The 20,779-nt window shown below is 47.8% G+C and overlaps 1 protein-coding gene across 2 annotated transcripts; it reads left to right on the top strand.

Moving 5' to 3' along the window:
• The first annotated feature begins 486 nt into the window (after positions 1-486).
• Positions 487-20,092, top strand: LOC112247334 (TLE family member 1, transcriptional corepressor). 2 transcript variants are annotated; one of them, XM_024416085.2, is made up of 20 exons: positions 487-1,180; positions 1,527-1,627; positions 2,130-2,193; positions 2,688-2,732; positions 7,094-7,156; positions 7,258-7,362; positions 9,093-9,279; positions 9,556-9,572; positions 11,395-11,511; positions 11,729-11,782; positions 12,042-12,194; positions 12,377-12,515; positions 12,983-13,164; positions 13,371-13,447; positions 13,575-13,824; positions 14,000-14,247; positions 17,430-17,577; positions 18,294-18,444; positions 19,136-19,212; positions 19,354-20,092. In XM_024416085.2, the coding sequence occupies exons 1-20, from the start codon at positions 1,157-1,159 to the stop codon at positions 19,459-19,461; spliced, it is 2,310 nt and encodes a 769-aa protein (XP_024271853.1). In that variant the 5' UTR covers positions 487-1,156; the 3' UTR covers positions 19,462-20,092. The 2 variants fall into 2 exon arrangements, with proteins under 2 accessions (XP_024271853.1, XP_024271845.1); XM_024416077.2 differs by having other exon boundaries at positions 12,965-13,164.
• Positions 20,093-20,779: the final 687 nt, after the last annotated feature.

Raw genomic sequence — 20,779 nt, 5'->3', positions numbered from 1 at the left:
GTATCTCTCTTATGGACCCAGATGAGCCAGAGGTCAGGGCAGGTCACGGCACTCTTGGAGCCTTGCACAGGACAGGACGCCATGGGTTCCCATTCTGAACCTACAGGATAACCTGGAACTATTTTAAGACATAACTATAGCGGGGGAAAGGCAGTGATACAAAATATCTTTAATAAAATAGTTTATTTGTGCATGTGTGTGCGCCTTTAAGGACCTCTGATGTCGCCACGTTACTTTGATTGACAGCTGAGATCTGTCACTCTCAAGTACACTAGCCGCGTTGTGTTCTACTCCTCGCTAAACCTATCCATCACTCGGATTGGCTGGTGTCTGTGTAGCTCAAAATAATCGACAGACTTGAATGCATTTAGAGGAAATCTAGTGGTGGATTCTACATATTGCGTCATTATCCCACGTGGAAAGACAATCCCTATTGGTCCGTGTACATTTTCGGGGGCAGTTCCTTTTCTGGTTAGCTGGGGGAGTGTGAAACCGCGTGAGAAAGTTGCCATTGGGGTAAAGCGAGGCTTGACGCTACATTGTTGCGCTGATAGTGGGAGTTATTATCAAAACTAACAACATTTTCCCCTTACGAAACCTTTCTTTAGACTGGAAAATACTTCAATCTTACGTTTCATCGAGTACAGGCTATTATTCGGATAACGAATAGTAATTTATGTTGAGCATTCACCACAAGCTACCACGGCAAGTCAAGTTACAATTAACTTATGTGGATTTGTTCTAGTAGCCTACGCTTCTTCCCTGAGCGCGTTGTGGTCTTGGCTCCGTTGACTACAACTGGAGTTTCGGCTATTCGGATATTTCTGCGTGGACAGGATCACACAGCCTACAACAGAGGAAGACCACTCTTGTTTTTCTCTTCTGGATGACCGTATCCCTTGTTTTTACGGTTGATACATGGTCGTATGCTGGAGTAAAGAAATAGTTTTCTTCCGCGCATCAGTCGCCGGGGCACCGCTGTTGAGGAGTTGACTGGAGATCTAGGAGGACAAACGGTCCGACGTTCTGTGTCATTTTACGGCCAGTCTCGGAAGGACCTAGGATGCATTTATCTTAAGGTGGAGCATCCCCACACCGGTCCCTATTTTGATACCAGACGTTTTTTTAGGAAGAGGACGTCTGCGGAGGTAGAACGATGTTCCCCCAGGGTCGACACCCGGTAAGGTTGGCCAGTGAAACGCATTCCCCATCCGCAGGTTCTCTGCACTCATTTGTCATGTCGAACCATTCTGTATACCGGCGATGGCGGGTCGGTCCCGGATGTCGGGCGAAGCCCCTTTGTTTGTCTTTGGCTTAGAGGCTGTCAGCCTGTAACAGTTCTGTAATGAGTTTAACATGATGCACTTTCAGTAATTGGGGCTAGGCGCACATCGCACTTGGCAGCGCACATCGCACTTGGATGCTGTATTGCTGTTTGTAATTCACTGCTAATTAGCCTACATCTATGATGCAGAAACAAACCGTCAGGTATTGAGTGATGTGGCTTTTTTATTTTATTTTGATAGACGCCCCACCAGGCCCCGGGCCAACCTTTCAAATTCACCATTCCAGAGTCACTGGACCGCATCAAAGAGGAGTTCCAGTTCCTCCAAGCCCAGTACCACAGGTGAGTGGCTGTTCACACACAACCCACCCACCCATATACACTCCGAGGCCAGTGTCACACTTTTTGTGCTCAGACTGTGGTAGGTCTAAGCCATGCTGATGTGCTTAAGCCAGAGGGTAGAGTCGAGGTCAGATTTTCATAAATCACCTCTTATTTTCTTCCCATGTGTGCAACTGTGCATGTTGCCATATGTGGGACTGGGGAGGGGGAGAGGAGAGCGATGAAGTGCCCTGCATGATAACAGTAGCAGGCAGTAGGCTAGACTGCTGCTATCACAGCCATATGACCTAGAATGTCTTAATGGCCTATGCAGCAGGTAAACAAATATTGGTCCTGCATGATTCCAAGAGGTTTTCCAGACCATGCCGCTCTGCCCTATAGACCACGTTAGATATGTTTATCTGAACTACATTTGGAATGTCTTCTGGGTATGTGTTCAGGATTGGTGGTGGTGGCTATGCGGCGTCCTGTTTTATTTTGATAGTGTCTCTGTCCTCGGCAGTTTGAAACTGGAGTGTGAGAAGCTGGCCAGTGAGAAGACAGAGATGCAGAGGCACTATGTTATGGTGAGTCCAATCAGCACACACATTCTAGATGTTAACGCACTATCACTGTCTGGATTGATACTATTGCCACATTGCAAGCATACTGTCAATGTTAATTTTTTGCTTACACACACAAACAGGCCTACGCACACACATTGATTTCCACAACATTAGCTCTATCTATATCTACATTCTGAGGTTGTTTTGTCCTTTTTGCATTTTAGTTGTTTAGCAGATGTCGTTATCCAAAGTGACTTACATTTAGTGCATTCATCTTAAGATAGCTTGGTGAGACAACTACATATCACAGTCATAGCAAGTACATTTTCTCTCAAAGCAGCTATCAGCTAGGTCAGTGCTAGTAGGAAAAGACAAGTGGTGTTAGGGTGGGGAGACTGACTGAGATGCCTTACGATACTCTTTGAAAAGGTAAAGCTGTTAACTAGCCCTCTCTTTAAGATAGAGGAAAGGGAAGTAAACTCTCAGCCTAATGATTACAACTCTGTCATCCACAGTACTATGAAATGTCTTATGGGCTGAACATTGAAATGCATAAACAGGTAAGCCTTGCTCACACTCGCTCTTACTATTTCCTATAGTGTGTGTGTGTGTTCATGCAGAAAATGGGCTTTTAGCCTGCCAGGATAGTTGTGTGTGTGTGTGTGTGTGTGTGTGTGTGTGAGAGAGGGTTTATCAGTGATGGATGGTGCTCTGTTTCTCTCTCAAGTTAGACCTGGTGGTACGAGCTCAGAGGCAGGATGAATTACTCTGTTGATTGATTGGTACTGTCTGGGGGAGTAGCCTGTTTTATTGCATTGAAGAGGCTGGGCTGGGGAGGGCATAGGAATCAATCACAGAGTCCTTTATCGAGAAAATGCAGAGGAGCACTCTTCCTCAATACACACACAGGCTTGCCCCAAAGGAACAGAGCACTCTGGCTCACAGCATTTACCAGTAATTACCACAGAAATCGATTGGTCAGGACAGAGGAAATTGGAGGTGGAATAGCCTGGGTGGTTTGCTGAGGAAGGATTATGTGTGGTCTCGCTCTGTGTCGCTCGCTGTCCCTGTCTCTCGCTGTCTCTCTCTCGTTGTCTCGCTGTCTGTCTCTCTCTCTCTCTTGCTGTCAGTCTGTCTCTCTCGCTGTCTGTCTCTGTCTCTCGGTGTCTGATAGTAATGCATGCCTCCTATTGTGGGGAAGATGTCATTTCTGCTCATTGTCTCAGTGGAGGGTGGTATTGTGAGTGCTGTATCCCTGCCCCTGCCACACTGTAGCCAGTTGCTCTGGCCACACCAGCCCAAGGCCTGCCTCCCCTCTGTCTGCACCGCTGCCTGATTGAATGAAGTTGGAGGAGAGTGGAGTGCAGACCAATTCTCCTGCTGCTCATATTAGGGTATTGGGGCTGAATTCCAAACCTATCCTTAACCCCTACACCTACCCACTTTATGTAGACCTGAACGTCTTTATTCAGGTTTAATGAAGCAGTATGGTATTAGGCCTAGCTCCATCTTGCCCTCTGATAGGCTAGAGGGAAGTTTAGCCTATCCAGCCCTCAGGTGTAGTATAGATCCAGAAGTGCCTTTGGGTTCAGGGTAGATCTGGAATTCAACATGTCTTCCTAGTCCATGTAGGGCTCTCTCTCTCTCTCTGCCACCTGGCAGGCCCTCTGACCTATGGCCTGTAGGCCCTCGTCACTGATATACTAGCTGATGACTCGACAACTTGCCATGATTTCAATGTGCGATTCGTTGTGTCACCTACCACCATAGTTGAACACACTGGTTATTGTTCTGAATCAGAGCGGAAGTCTGCTCCATGACCAAAGGCCATCCTTTCGTTGTAAGCCCCTGGCATGTGTGAACCTCCACGCTGTCTGTCTCCTGGGGTTGGGTTGGGTAAGAAATGGGTGAGGTGAGGGACTTTTATTGGCCCATTGATTTTCTGGCTCCTCTGACCCACTTGGGCCTCAGGCTCTGGGTCGCGCAATGATTCCCTTAACCGTTCCTTAATGAATCCCTGTTAATGCTCTCCTGTGGGTTTAGTGCCCAAAGTGTCTTGGAACTCAGCCTATTCCCGGCCTGCAGCACCTATCTGCCGGCTAAGAATACCCCTCAGAGATGGTGCTTCGCTTCTGGGAAAGCACAGTGGGAGAAGCAGGTCTTTTCTTGGCTTACAGGTATATTCCAGGAGCTAGGCAGGTGTATTCTAGGCCAACTGCTGTGGTTCTAGGAGCTAGGCAGGTGTATTCTAGGCCAGCTGCTGTGGTTCTAGGAGCTAGGCAGGTGTATTCTAGGCCAGCTGCTGTGGTTCTAGGAGCTAGGCAGGTGTATTCTAGGCCAGCTGCTGTGGTTCTAGGAGCAAGGCAGGTGTATTCTTGGCCAGCTGCTGTGGTTCTAGGAGCTAGGCAGGTGTATTCTAGGCCAGCTGCTGTGGTTCTAGGAGCAAGGCAGGTGTATTCTTGGCCAGCTGCTGTGGTTCTAGGAGCTAGGCAGGTGTATTCTAGGCCAGCTGCTGTGGTTCTAGGAGCAAGGCAGGTGTATTCTTGGCCAGCTGCTGTGGTTCTAGGAGCTAGGCAGGTGTATTCTAGGCCAGCTGCTGTGGTTCTAGGAGCTAGGCAGGTGTATTCTAGGCCAGCTGCTGTGGTTCTAGGAGCTAGGCAGGTGTATTCTAGGCCAGCTGCTGTGGTTCTAGGAGCTAGGCAGGTGTATTCTAGGCCAGCTGCTGTGGTTCTAGGAGCTAGGCAGGTGTATTCTAGGCCAGCTGCTGTGGTTCTAGGAGCTAGGCAGGTGTATTCTAGGCCAGCTGCTATGGTTCTACGAGCTAGGCAGGTGTATTCTAGGCCAGCTGCTGTGGTTCTAGGAGCTAGGCAGGTGTATTCTAGGCCAGCTGCTGTGGTTCTAGGAACTAGGCAGGTGTATTCTAGGCCAGCTGCTGTGGTTCTAGGAGCTAGGCAGGTGTATTCTAGGCCAGCTGCTGTGGTTCTAGGAGCTAGGCAGGTGTATTCTAGGCCAGCTGCTGTGGTTCTAGGAGCTAGGCAGGTGTATTCTAGGCCAGCTGCTGTGGTTCTACGAGCTCAGCAGCAGACAGAAGCAGGTGTGCTAACGGGAAACCGGTGAGGCTGGCTCTTTCTAGGGCGTGTCACAAAGGCTGGGCTGCTAGAAGATTGGCTGGAGGATCTCTTCTGATAATGTAGCCAGCATCTGATATCACAGAGATCTGTATGTATCAAGCTTCTGATCTAGGTCAGCACTCCTGCTCTGAGAAGCTCAATACATACGGCCCATGGGCCCTGACTCCATTTCTCACTCGCTTTTCAAAAGAAAATGGGATGTTTGTGTCTGTCTGTCTGCGAGTGTGTGTTTGTGTGTGTGTGTGTGTGTGTGTGTGTAATGTCCTATTACTGCGTTCGAAGGCTCCTCTAATTCCCCCTGTACCCTGACCCGCCTCAGATCAATTTGATTGGACGATATGTAATTTGAGCTGCATCATCTGATTTGCAGCCTCCGTGGGGGTATAGGGTATCCAGCCAATCGCAGTCACCTCCGGGGGCCGGATGCCCAGCCATGGATATGAGTGGGACGAAATTAAATTAGGAGTGATGAGATTATCTTAAAGCACCGATGGGAATAGGAGCAAGGCAGAGGGTGAAACTTAATCTAAGGCTGACATGATAGCAAGGCAGGAGCCTCTGTATGATTCATTGCTGTGTGTGTGTATGGTGCGTGTGTTTTCTGAGAACTGTGGCAGGCAGCAAGCTGTTAACTAGCCCTCTCTCCAGTGAATTGTTTACGGAGTCACTCATACCCATATTGACTGTTTAATTTTTTAAAAATGATCCTTTATTTAACTTGGTAGGTCTCATTGAGATAAAGACCTGGACCAATACAGCATTGATCCTATATCTTGACAGATGGCGGCAGTTGGTCCTGAAAGCAGTTAGACATGTCTGGCTATCCTTCAGGACATCTCCAGCATCACATGCACACTAGGGTTTACCAATATTTGGTCAGACCTCTTCTACCCTATGCTACTCCTAATATACGATATCCGATATTATCGTTTTGCAATGTTAATGACTAGATCATTCAAATGTCAGTTTTTTTAATTTCCTGATATAATAGTGACATTCTCATTACTATGATCTCGCCACCATTTCCTGATTGATAAAACTTCAGTTTGTAACAAAACAAGCAAGTATAGTGTAAAGAATCATAATCTAAACCGCTGTGAGAGAAGATTTCCATCACCAAAAATATTGTATTTTCAGCTGTTTGAAACTGGTGTACAAAACCGAAAGTAAAAGACGCAAAGATGAAACTTAAGAACATGTAGCACAGAAATAGCGCATATAGAAGAGATCTACTGCTTCTTAGACTTGCTTTCAATGAGAATGACAGATCTATAACTCACATTTCTATATGAATTTGGTTGGGTCGCCCAAAATGTTACATATTGCAACTTTAAATAATCTTAGTATGACTATAAAATAAGACCGTTAATTCATTTAGACTTTTATTTCAACATATTAATACAGCCTAACTGATAAAACTGCACAGTTTTGGTATTTGTAAAGTTCAAATTGTCTTAACCCTCACAATACATTTTCAATGTCTAATATCACAATATTTAATCATATATAGGATATCGGGTGCAGTTGACCTGGGGTGTATTCACTAGGAACCAATGGGGAGGGATATACCTGAATTAATCCATTAAGAAACTCGATTTCAAAACTGTTTTGCTACGCTGTGCACTGATGAATAAACCCCAGCTGGAGTTGACCTGCACATGGCTGTGTGAATACAAGGGGGAATGTTTTTATGTCCGACGGCCCCTAGGCACTGCTGGATGTATCTTCTAAGCTGTGATGGTCACTGCACTATCCATACTGATCCATCCTCTCTCTACTCCATCCAACAGACAGAGATTGCCAAGAGGCTCAACACCATCTGTGCACAAGTCATCCCCTTCCTCTCACAGGAGGTAAGTGTGTGTGTGTGTGTGTGTGTGCATATATGTTGTCAGTACATTTTGTGTAGTAGGCCCAGGATATTACGTGTGTAACGCTGTGTGTGCCCATGCAGCACCAGCAGCAGGTGGTCCAGGCGGTAGAGAGAGCCAAGCAGGTCACCATGGCTGAACTCAACGCCATCATTGGGGTACGGGGACTTCCCGGCCTACCATCCACTGTAAATACACTCTACTGCAACTTCCTGTGTGTGTACTGTGAGAGTGTGTGTATGTGCTATTAGTGAAATGTCGACATGTCTGTGACAGTTCTTTACCGGGATATGCTGCTGCTGTGTTTGGTAACCATAACAACATGCATATTTTTTATTTTATTTAACTAGGCAAGTCAGTTAAGAACAAATTCTTATTTCCAATGACGGCCTACACCGGCAAAACCCGGACGACGCTGGGCCAATTGTGCACCGCCCTATGGGACCCGGAATCCAGGTTGTGATACAGCCTGTATTCGAACCAGGGTGTCTGTAGTGACACCTCTAGCACTGAGATGCTTTGCCTTAGACCAATGCGCCACTCAGGAGTGTGGTAACCATAACAACATGTGTAGCTGCTGCTGTGTTTGGTAACCATAACAACATGCGTAGCTGCTGCTGTGTTTGGTAACCATAACAACATGCATAGCTGCTGCTGTGTTTGGTAACCATAACAACATGCGTAGCTGCTGCTGTGTTTGGTAACCATAACAACATGCGTAGCTGCTGCTGTGTTTGGTAACCATAACAACATGCGTAGCTGCTGCTGTGTTGGCTGTTTGGATTTTCTCAACGGTTCTGTGAGGCTTTGGAAGAGGGGGGAGGCTGAGGTGGTGGGGGAGGTGGGTTTGATGGCTGTGGCGGGGGTGGCGGTTGCCATTTGAGTCTTAATTGCAGGATTCCAGTGTGTATAAAGTGGGTTTGAGAGTCTGGTCCCCCCCACCAAGCTGTCAGTCACCGTGTTTGTGTGTGTTAAATGAGTGTAATGAAGCATGGACACCCTCACCCCTCCCTCCACGGCTCACCCTAACACCCCCTGACACACAGGCTCCCCCCGCCTCCACCAATACTTCCCCTCCATTTACTCTCACCAGTGGGGGGGAGGTGTGTGTGTGTTTGCATGTGTGTGAGCGAGCGCTCCTTGCCATGCTGTTTTGGCACATGGAACAAGGGCTCGGTGGTATGTGTGTGTTTGGCGGGCAAGCCCAGGGATTAGCGCTGTGAAAGAGTAGGTATGGGGTTAGAGTGCTGTGGCGTCTCTCTCCTGTGGTTCTGAGGAGGAGGGGGTGGGGGGGGTGTGGCTTAGTCAATTAGAGATAAAGAGAAGGGTTGACCTTCACCACCGCCCCTCCCCCACTCTCCTTCCGAGACCCACCCTCCCCCCACGGCAAATCTCTGAGGTTTGATTCCTGCGGCTACTGTCTGAAGACGCAATAATGATGTTTTGGAACACAAAGGCATTTCACGCTCAGACGAGCGCCTGATTTGGTGTGAAAGAGACCGAGACCTGACAGCTAAACGCCCCCAATCCACCAGAGCCCTCCTCCCCCCCACCCACCCTCCCTCCCTGGCCCGCAGGCAGCAGCTGGGGCTCTCCAACCCCCTCCTCCCTTCCTCTTCAAGCTCTGGGCTGTGATCCCAGCTGTCAGTATTGTTCTCTCTCTCTCGTGTGTGTGTGTGTGTGTGTGTGTTGAAGGGAGAGGATTATGGCTCTGCCATTATTTGTAAGAAGGCCACATCGTAGAAAGCTGCTCTGGATGAAACACAGAAGGATCATGAATTCCTCTAGGTTTTCACATTGATCACTCTGCTCCATCAGTGTGTTAATGGCTTGTTCTATTGATTGACACACTTTCAAGTGGATTGGGGAGTATTGATTGATTATAAATTAGTATTGATTGATTTCCTCTCTCCTGTAGCAGCAGCACCTGTCCCACGCGCACAGCTCCCATGTCCCCCTCACACCCCACCCCGCGGGGCTCCACCCGGCCCATTTGGGGGGAGGGGCCAGTCTGCTCGCCCTGTCCAGTGCCCTGGTGGTGCCGCCACCCCACCTGGCCAGCAAAGAGGACAGGAAACACCCAGTGGAGGCCGAGCACCTGAGAGGTGAGACCCACCCGGCCTTGTTGCTGGGCCTGCATCTGAGGAGGAGTCTGTCTGGCTCGCCCACGTAGCCAGACAGAGGGAGGAGAATGGACTGGACTGTGTTATCATTGGGTTTGTTAATAATAAATATACTGAAAACAACAAGTGCACGGCTCTGGATTCTAATTATTTTATTTTTCTCTCTGTTTCTTTTTGTGTGTTTTCCATGCCTCCCTCGTGTGCGCCCTGGTGTCCTCGACACCTTGATGCTGTGTGTCATCGTTGCTATGGGAACAGAGAGAGAGCCAGGCACAGTAAGTACTTCCTGTTACCTATGGCTGCAGCCTTGGCAAGCGCAAGTTAAATACCTGAAATTAAGCGTCATACCTAGATGATATATGAGAGAGTCAACTAGTCCTGAAATAAAGCATCATACCCCTCCTAGATGATATGATAGGAGAGAGTCAACTAGTCCTGAAATAAAGCGTCATACCCCTCCTAGATGATATGATAGGAGAGTCAACTAGTCCTGAAATAAAGCATCATACCCCTCCTAGATGATATGAGAGTCAACTAGTCCTGAAATAAAGCATCATACCCCTCCTAGATGATATGATAGGAGAGAGTCAACTAGTCCCTGGTTGCTAGGGGACCTGATGCTACTTTGCACCACAAAGTACAAGCCATCTAGTTTCCCCCTTAGCACTTTTGATGTTAACCCCTGCTAATCATTCCTTAAGCCCACTCACTATCTTTCACTCACACAGACACAGCTCTGTGCCACCCACCATCCTTGCTTTGATTCACCTCCCTTTCTCCCATTCTCATGTCAAACTGGCCTTCATTTAGAAATGCATCCATGGCCTTTAAGTATGTGTCTTCTCTGAGGTTAACATCATGGCAGGGTGGGAGGGGGCTGGGGTGTTGGGCTGCCTGCCGTTACTGGATTTGCCTGGATCTGCCCTGGACTGTTTGGCGCTCTCTCCAAATGAGGGCATTAGCAGAGCCCTCATACACGCACATACACTGACGTACGCACACACACACACACACAATGACAGGAGCTCTCGCCCTCCACTGCCCGGCATTGTTGTGTGCATTAAACACCTCAGTGAGCAGATTGCCCCCCCCCCACACACACACACACTCTGCTGATCCTGCGCTTAAAGGGCCTCATTGTGTTTAATACGGCTGCCGGTCGGGGGGGGGCTAGAGCGTCATGACCTGAGAGACAGTGGGGAAATTGCTTGTGTTTTGTGGGTCAGCGCTCTGCTTTCTAAAGCCTTTAAATAATGTTCCCCTGGGAGGGAGACTTTGAAGGAACCTTTGGCTGGGGGCTAAGAGGGAGAGGCAGGGGGAGGAGGCCCCTTGCCCTGCCTGTCTATTGGGGCTCTCTCTGTGTGTGTGTGTGTGTGTGCTCTGCTGCTCCTGGATGCACATTTCATTGACAGCGTCAGGCCTAAATGGACTCCAACATGATGGGCTAATCCACACACAATGGAATCTGTTAGCCAGGGGAGGAGGGGAGGGGTTGTGGAAGTGAATCTCACTCACACACACACACACACACACACACACACACACACACACACACACACACACACACTGCCCTTTAGCTACAGCAGTAATAGCTGGACAGGGCCAGGAGAGGGAGCACTGAGAAAGCGTCAGAACTCCTCTAATCAGCGTCTTCTCTGCCATGTGTCAGCCCACCACCCCCTCCTTGACGTGAGGGTTTTGACTGACAGACAGCCACACCTGTCCCTGGCCTGGAGGGGTGTAGGTGCTGTAGTGCAGGGCTCTGAGACACCCTCCTGTTGGTTTTCACTCCAACCCGGTTCCTGGAGAGAGACCCTCCTGTTGGTTTTGGAGAGAGACCATCCTGTTGGTTTTCACTCCAACCCGGTTCCTGGAGAGAGACAAAAACAACCTACAGGACGGTCTCTCCATCCAGGAACCGGGTTGGAGTGAAAGCCAACAGGAGGGTCTCTCTCCGGGAACCAGGTTGGAGAACCTTGATGCTGATTTCCCCACGAATGTTAGGTTAGCATTGGGATGAAGGGAAGCTGATCTGTACCTAGGGCAGTGGCCTGTAGAATGTCATGTTTCATCCCTTCCTCCTCCTGTCTTTGGCAGAGTAATACCCTGCTGGTTGTTGACAGTTTGCGTAACTCAGACAAGCGGCGCAACGGACCAGAATTTGCCAACGACACCAAGAAGAGAAAAGTGGAGGACAAGGACTCCAGTCATTATGTAAGCAGCAGCTGTGAGGGTGATACGTGTCAAATCAAATTGTCACATGTGCCGAATACAACATGTGAAATGCTTACATACAAGCCCTTAACCAACAGTGCAGTTCAAGAAGAGTTGAGAAAATATTTACCAAATAAACTAAAGTAAAAAATAATAAAAAGTAACACAATAAAATAATGTGTGTGTGCGGTGACTGAGACCCTGTTTGTCCCCACAGGATAGTGATGGAGAGAAGAGTGATGACAACCTGGTGGTGGATGTCTCCAATGAGGTAATGTGTGTGTCTTTCTGACGTGTACATGCCTGTCTGAATGTTCTGTTAGGCCACGCTAGATGGCTCAAAGATGGATGGATGTCATATGGGCCCTGGTCAAAAGTAGTGCACTATATAGGGATTAGGGTGCCAGCCTGGTCTAAAGTAGTGCACTATATAGGACATGGGGTGCTCTTTAGGACGCAGAATATTATTCCACATGGGGGGGAAGTGGGGCACTGAGTGAGTCACTGTGTGAATGAACCCCCCCCTCCAGGACCCTGCCTCCCCACATGGTACGCGCCTACCATCCCCCAGGGAGAACGGGCTGGACAAGACACGCCTCTTGAAGAAGGACCCCTCCTGTAGCCCTGCCTCCACAGCCTCATCTGCAAGCTCCTCCTCCCTCAAGTCCAAAGAGATGGGAATGGTGGGTGTAGCCAAAGCCCTCAATACACCTAACCCAATTCTGTCTAAACTAGACTTAAATTCTGGATCACAGAAACACACAACTGACCTTCAGCAGAATATCTCAGCTCTGTCTTTCTCTCGTTATCTGTCTCTGTCTGTCATGTGATATCTGGGTAATGAATGCCTCTGTTTCCATGGCAGCGTGATAAGCCGGGTACGCCTGGGCTGAAGTCGAGCACACCTACTCCCAGAGGAGACTCCACCCCCGGGCCCAGCGCCACTCCCAGTCTCCGGCCAAGCCTTGTCAAGCCCCCCTCCATGGAGCTACCTCACCCACCTAGTAAGATGATAAAAAGTCACACCTTTTGAATTGACCTTGTGCCATTTCCAAGCCTTCCTAACAGCCTACAAGGCGGCAGGTAGCCTAGCATTAAGAGGGTTGGGCCAGTAACTGTAAGGTCACTTGGGGGTTTCGAATCCCCAAGTCTGTGCACTTGAGCGAAGCACTTAACCCTAGTTGTCGCTCTGGAGAAGAGCGTCTGCTAAATTAATAAAATGGTGCATGGATATTACAGGCCACCTGCTATTATACGTTGGTTTTTGTTAGGGATTCTACACTCAAACTCTTTTGGTATTTATTTCATTAGTCCTTTAATACAATCCCCAAAAACTACATTTCAGCAGTCAAGTTTTGAAGAGAGCTCTTTCATTACAGAGCAAAAAAGTTGATGTGTTTTGGCATCATATGAATACGACTGAATACAGTTCCATTAACCCATCTGACAACAGCTCTTGTGTACCCCTTAGCTGCTGGTCTGCGAACCCCGCTGGCGGTGCCTGGGTCGTACCCCGGGCCTTTCGGAATGCTGCCCCATGCCACCATGAACGGGGAGCTGGCGGGCGCCGCCTACGCCGGCCTCCACAACATGTCCCCTCAGATGAGTGCTGCGGCTGCTGCCGCCGTGGCCGCATATGGACGCTCCCCTATGGTGGGTGTGTGCTTGTGTGTTCGCTTATTCATTCCATCCCAGTCCCATAATATGTGCTCATTGCATGTCTAAACGGCTAAGTGTCTGTGTTTATCTAGGACCCAAATACGCTGTTAACTGACCTAATTTCTTGTGTGTGCGCTCTCGTGTGCCCCCATGGATCTTTGAGTGTGTACTCATCCCTCTCTCTCTGTGTTCTCCCTCAGGTGGGCTTTGACCCTCATCCTCACATGAGAGTGCCTGGAATGCCCCCCAGCTTATCAGGCATCCCTGGAGGCAAACCGTGAGTGTGTGCGTGTGCGGAGACAGTGACCACTGTCCCAATACTTTTGGTGCTCACTGTATCTCAAATGTATTCCATGCCTCAAGTCCACCTTCCCTCTTCCTCCTCGAACTCGTCCTCCTCTCAGGGCCTACTCTTTCCACGTTAGCGCCGATGGACAGATGCAGCCGGTGCCCTTCCCCCCGGACGCCCTAGTGGGCCCGGGCATCCCACGCCATGCTCGCCAGATCAACACTCTGAGCCACGGCGAGGTGGTGTGTGCCGTCACCATCAGTAATCCCACGCGCCACGTCTACACGGGCGGCAAAGGCTGCGTCAAGGTCTGGGACATCAGTCACCCTGGCAACAAGAGTCCCGTGTCCCAACTGGACTGCCTGGTGAGTGCTACACAAATATACACGCGTTTATCCAAAATCACCCAGTTGACGCATGTATTGAGTAGTGTCATGCTTATTTACAGAGAGATCTTTAATTCCTACCACTTTATTTCATAGTTTGTGTATTAGAGAACAAAATTAAGTGTGTGTGTGTGTGTGTGTGTGTGTGTGTCAGAACCGAGACAACTACATCCGCTCTTGCCGGCTGCTCCCTGACGGCCGGACGCTCATCGTGGGGGGCGAGGCTAGCACGCTGTCAATCTGGGACCTGGCCACGCCCACCCCACGCATCAAGGCGGAGCTGACCTCCTCTGCCCCCGCCTGCTACGCCCTGGCCATCTCCCCCGACTCCAAGGTTTGCTTCTCCTGCTGCAGCGACGGGAACATCGCCGTCTGGGACCTGCACAACCAGACCCTGGTTAGGTAAGGAACACTGGGAGGAGAATACTTGGCCAGTTGGTAATAGGTAGAACTGAATAGCCTTTACTAACCACAGGTCCAGCATCAGCTAATGTATTATCCCCTACTGTGGTAGGTAAGATTGGGGTAGGGTGATCTGTTCCTAGATGTGTGGTTAAGGGCACCTTCTTTCTTTGAGTGAATACACACATTTTTGTACAGGTAACTGTGAAAATAAAGGGAACACCAACATAAAGTCTCTTAATAGGGTGTCTAAGGTAGAGGTTGACACGAGTGAAAATTCAGTCTTGTACTGTCCTCATTCCGTAATAGTCCTATAACCACGGAACTTTCCAGTTCCTTCCCATGCTAATTTTTACATTCATAACTTCCTCCCTTAGCTGTTCGTCTGTCTGTCCCCTGCTCTGCATGTGAGTAGCTGTAGCAACTGCTCCGTTTGGCTGCTACTCATGAGACTGTAGCCTGTCCTACACACACAGAGGATGACAAACACGTCAGTCAGTTGAACTCATGGATATGGACATGTGGAATTGCTCAGCAAAGACAACTCGATCAAATCTAGCTAAAACATTGCGCTTTCTTTTTAACGGCTCTGTTAGTGATGGGTCCTTGGCAGCAACAAGATGTTGGAATTACTCTCTTGAAGGTTTTGTCATTCAGATGTTTTATGTATTTTTTAAACCTTTATTTAACTAGGCAAGTCAGTTAAGAACAAATTCTTATTTACAATGATTCCCTAAGAACACTGGGTTAACTGCCTTGTTCAGGGTCAGAATGACAGATTTTTACCTTGTCAGCTTGGGGATTCAATCTATCAACCTTTCGGTTACTAGTCCAACACTCTAACTACTAGGCCACCTGCCGACTTTCGTTGACATCTGAGGTAAAATAGTGGTCACTGTTTACACCAGTCTCAACGTCAACAGTGAAGAGGCGACTCCGGGATGCTGGCCTTCTAGGCAGAGTTCCTCTTTCCAGTGTCGGTCTTCTTTTGCCCATCTTAATATTTTATTTATATTGGTCAGTCTGAGATATGTATTTTTCTTTGCAACTCTGCCTAGAAGGCCAGCATCCCAGAGTCACCTCTTCACTGTTGACGTTGAGACTGGTGTTTTGCTGATACTATTTAATGAAGCTGCCAGTTGAGGACTTGTGAGGCATCTGTTTCTCAAACTAGACACTAATGTACTTGTCCTCTTGCTCAGTTGTGCACCGGGGCCTCCCACTCCTCTTTCTATTCTGGTTAGAGTCAGTTGGCGCTGTTCTGTGAAGGGAGTAGTACACAGTTTTGTACGAAATCTTCAGTTTCTTGGCAATTTCTTTCATGGAATAGCCTTATTTTCTCAGAACAAGAATAGACTGACGAGTTTCAGAAGAAAGTGCTTTGTTTCTGGCCATTTTGAGCCTGTAATCGAACCCACAAATACTGATGCTCCAGAGATAGTCAACTAGTTTAAAGAAGGCCAGTTTTATTGCTTCTTTAATCACCACAAAAGTTTGGTTTGCTAACATAATTGCAAAAGGGTTTTCTAATGATCAATTAACCTTTTAAAATTATAAACTTGGATTAGCTAACACAACGTGCCATTGGAACACAGGAGTGATGGTTGCTGATAATGGGCCTCTGTACGCCTACGTAGATATTCTATACTTTTGAACGGTAGTGTACATTACTCTAGTGTTTCATTTTCTATACATTACCCTGCATTCCAGACATTACCCTGGCGTGTCCCATTCCAGACATTACCCTGGCATTCCAGACATTACCCTGGCGTGTCCCATTCCAGACATTGCCCTGGCATTCCAGACATTACCTTGCATTCCAGACATTACCCTAGCATGTCCCATTCCCGACATTGCCCTGGCATTCCAGACATTACCCTGGCGTGTCCCATTCCAGACATTACCCTGGCATTCCAGACATTACCCTGGCATTCCAGACATTACCCTGGCGTGTCCCATTCCAGACATTACCCTGGCGTCCCATTCCAGACATTACCCTGGCGTGTCCCATTCCAGACATTACCCTGGCGTGTCCCATTCCAGACATTACCCTGGCGTGTCCCATTCCAGACATTACCCTGGCGTGTCCCATTCCAGACATTACCCTGGCGTGTCCCATTCCAGACATTGCCCTGGCGTTCCAGACATTGAGATGAACAATGTAGGTAAGTAACTGGCGTGTCCCATTCCAGACATTACCCTAGCATTCCAGACATTACCCTGGCGTGTCCCATTCCAGACATTGCCCTGGCATTCCAGACATTACCCTGGCGTGTCCCATTCCAGACATTACCCTGGTGATGCGTTCCAGACATTACCCTGGCGTGTCCCATTCCAGACATTACCCTCCTTAGTTTTGTTGGCGTGTCCCATTCCAGACATTGCCCTGGCATTCCAGACATTACCCTGGCGTGTCCCATTCCAGACATTACCCTGGCGTTCCAGACATTACCCTGGCGTGTCCCATTCCAGACATTACCCTGGCGTGTCCCATTCCAGACATTGCCCTGGCGTTCCAGACATTGCCCTGGCGTGTCCCATTCCAGACATTGCCCTGGCGTTCCAGACATTACCCTGGCGTGTCCCATTCCAGACATTGCCCTGGTATTCTAGACATTGCCCTGGCGTGTCCTTTATTTTGGCAGTTACTTGTATATGTTCATGTATTACCTCTGAGTGTACAGTGTAGTTACATGTGTGCTTGAGCTGGTCGTATATCATGTTTGTGTATTTGAGCATGTTCTGAATTGATATAATATATATCCTTTATGCTGACGTTTTCATCTAAAGAGACTGAATCATGAGTACATATGGGGGAGGGCCCAGCGGGAATTGAACCCACAAACCTTGGTGTTGCAAGCGCTATGCTCTACCAACTGGGCCACACAGGACCATGTACAGTTAAGCAATAAGGCCCGAGGAGATGTGGTATATGGCCAATATATGGCCAATGTCCTGTCTGGTCAGCATGTTAGCCGTGGTATATTGTCCATATATTACAAACCCCCGAGGAGCCTTATTACTATTATAAACTGGTTACCAACGTCGTTAGAGCAGTAAAACTAAATGTTTTGTCATACCTGTGGTATACGGTCTGATATACCATGGCTGTCAGCCAATCAGCATTCAGGGCTTGACCCACCCAGTTTATAATATTTGATAACGTGTGTTGTCCAACACAGGCAGTTCCAGGGTCACACAGACGGAGCCAGCTGTATTGACATCTCCAATGATGGGACCAAGCTGTGGACAGGGGGGCTGGACAACACCGTCCGATCCTGGGACCTGAGGGAGGGACGCCAGCTGCAGCAGCACGACTTCACCTCACAGGTACACACACAGACACACACACCCGAGAAACACAACTCATGCAGCACAACTGCAGGTTGACGCACACCCTGCACACACACAGGCATCTCACATCACTGGTGATGAAGGATCTCATGCACTTTGGTTGCAGCTCATTGTCACCTTGCAACTGTGTATTCTTAAGGACCTCCTTGTGTAACAGGAGAATCCAGAATAATGCAGGACTAATCACCTATCACATGCCCAGCACAATTTTTAATTTTACCTTTATTTAACTAGGCAAGTCAGTTAAAAACACATTCTTATTTTCAGTGGGTTAACTGCCTGTTCAGGGGCGGAACGACAGAGTTGTACCTTGTCAGCTAGGGGATATGAACTTGCAACCTTTCGGTTACTAGTCCAACGCTCTAACCACTAGGCTACCCTGCCGCCCCCACAATATAGTGTATTAACAGGTTTGGCGTGGAACAGGATGATATTAGCTTGATACCTGAGGAGTGAATTGTAAAGGCGAAAAGACTGGGCTTCTTGTTGTGGCAGCTGGGGCAGTCCTCTGTTAATTCACACATTATATACAGGACATTAGCCACAGCTGTGTGCTAGCAGAGATGCTATTGAAACAACAAGGCAATACTTTACTTTTAATACCGCAAACTGCAATCAGTGATTACCCACCTAGTTGTTGTTTTACCACTTCATCAGTGACACACACACACTCTGCCCTTCCCTCTCTCCAGATCTTCTCTCTGGGGTACTGTCCGACGGGAGAGTGGCTGGCGGTGGGGATGGAGAGCAGTAATGTAGAGGTGCTCCATGTCACCAAGCCAGACAAGTACCAGCTGCACCTCCACGAGAGCTGTGTGCTCTCACTCCAGTTTGCCTCATGTGGTAAGACCATGTCTCCAGATCTCTGTATGACTGACCTCCTCGAGGTCTGTGTATGACTAACGTCCTCGAGGTCTGTGTATGACTGTATGACTTCTTGTTAGCTGTGTACAGTAACTTAATGACAGATCCACTTGTGTCTCCCTGTATCCTCTTTTTTTTATATTATTTTTTAAACTAGGCAAGTCAGTTAAGAGCAAATTCTTATTTACAATGACGGCCTAGGACCAGTGGGTTAACTGCCTTGTTCATGGGCAGAACAACAGATTTTTACCTTGTCAGCTCAGGGATTCGATCTAGCAACCTTTTGGTTACTAGTCCAACGCTCTAACCACTAGGCCACCTGCCGGGTAAAATCTTCGCTTTCGGTCTGTGGTTTTATTTTCCATTTTGAATTGTGATGTATTAATCTTCCTGTTTTATACAAGTATTCTGTTGAACTTTTCTTCTCCACATTCTGACCTGATATCTGACCTCTGGTGATATCTGACCTCGGGTGATATCTGACCGTGCCATAGCCTTACATTCTGTTTCCATGTGTCCTCATATACAGTAGCTCTAATCCTGACTTGATGTGATTATAAGCCCTCTACTCTGAGTACTCTGGTATTGGCCCCTACAGTGTTAGCTGTCATAGCTTTATGTGATTCCTAAAGCTCTCTCTCTCTCGCGCTCTCGCTCTCTCTGCCACCAGGTAAATGGTTTGTGAGCACAGGGAAGGATAACCTGCTGAACGCATGGAGGACACCGTACGGAGCCAGTATATTCCAGGTACACACACACCTGTCTGTTCTCTCCAATCGGCCTACCTACCGATGTTTTTTTTGATCTTGTGTCAAGGCTGGGTATTAAGCTTTCACTAATCTTTGCCTCTATATCCCCCCCCCTCTACCTCTCTCTCCTCTTCTGTAGTCGAAGGAGTCTTCGTCGGTGCTAAGCTGTGACATCTCAGTCGATGATAAGTACATAGTTACAGGTTCTGGAGATAAGAAGGCCACTGTCTATGAAGTCATCTACTAGACTGCACTAGTGAGTGGATCGGCCACTGACAAACCAAAGTGGCTTTTTACTGTCCTACATCTGACCCTGGGTCAGGGAATCCTAAAGAACATTCTATATACGTGACCTTTCTACTGTCCTACAGCTGACCCTGGGTCAGGATATCCTACAGGACATTCTATATTCATTACCATGGGCAGAGCCCCCAGAACAATGACTGATGGAAATGCAGACCGAAACCTCAAATATGCCGAATTAACAGCATTGACGTTTTTATTTTGACAGACGAAGAATGTGAATGGCCTGGTGACCTCTACCCTTTGTGACCCCTAACCTCTGACCCTAGCCTGCTTTTCTGCCAGACATGAGCCCCCACACTGACTCTTCACCCTAGTTTCGTGTCCCATCCTACATGTCTGCTATCGTGTGATTAGTTCAGTTTTATTCTCTTTGTATTTTTATCGGTTGAGCGTTTGTAAAAAAGTGTATATATTTCTTTTCTTACAGTAAATGCTTTAGAAATAACAAATGTTTGCTATGTCTTTTACATGGAGAATAATCTAACCAGGAAAAAACACTAAATGGTCTTAATGCTAGCTAATATAAATCTAAAGAAATTACTAGACAATAAATGTTATTTTTTTTCTTCGAACAAACGTCTTTTCTCTGGCTTCCAAAGTAGTGAACTGTATCGGTAAGGTCATGACCTTCCATCCAACAGGTCCTATATTCAGACTGCATAGTCTAGTTCAGGGGTCTTCAACCTTTTCTTGCCTAGGCACCCCCTCCCAGGCAAACTGGCGACCCAGGGACCCCCATCATACTTTAGCAAAAACATTTTTATTAAATTTGTCTTATCAGGTGAACGATAATAAAGGAGAAGTCATCAACATTTTTTAAATGAGATTTGGTAAATAGTTATTATTTAGACTTTCCAGCATTATGATTGGAAGAGGAAGTGTGAACTCTTAACAGCCTATTAGCTGGAAAGCTAACTGTAAGCACATGTTTGCTAAGAGCAACTTTTTAGCTGGTTAAACAAAGGTTAGCCATACTTAATGTCCAAGCTAAGAAAGCCTACCGACAGCCAGTGGCACTTGCTGCACTGGTAACCTATTATCAGGTGCTTTTTCAAAGCTCTAGTGAGTAATATTTGGCTCCAGTGAGGGCAATTGGCTCCAGTGAGGGCAATTGGCTCCAGTGAGGGCAATTGGCTCCAGTGAGGGCAATTGGCTCCAGTGAGGGCAATTGGCTCCAGTGAGGGCAATTGGCTCAATATTAGAAAGAGGGTATTCTCTTCTCTACCATAGATAACGTAATTCAATATTTGTTTATTCTG

Source organism: Oncorhynchus tshawytscha, linkage group LG04 (assembly GCF_018296145.1).
Source record: "Oncorhynchus tshawytscha isolate Ot180627B linkage group LG04, Otsh_v2.0, whole genome shotgun sequence".
NCBI lineage: Eukaryota > Metazoa > Chordata > Actinopteri > Salmoniformes > Salmonidae > Oncorhynchus > Oncorhynchus tshawytscha.
This window is presented reverse-complemented; position numbering and strand designations above follow the sequence as displayed.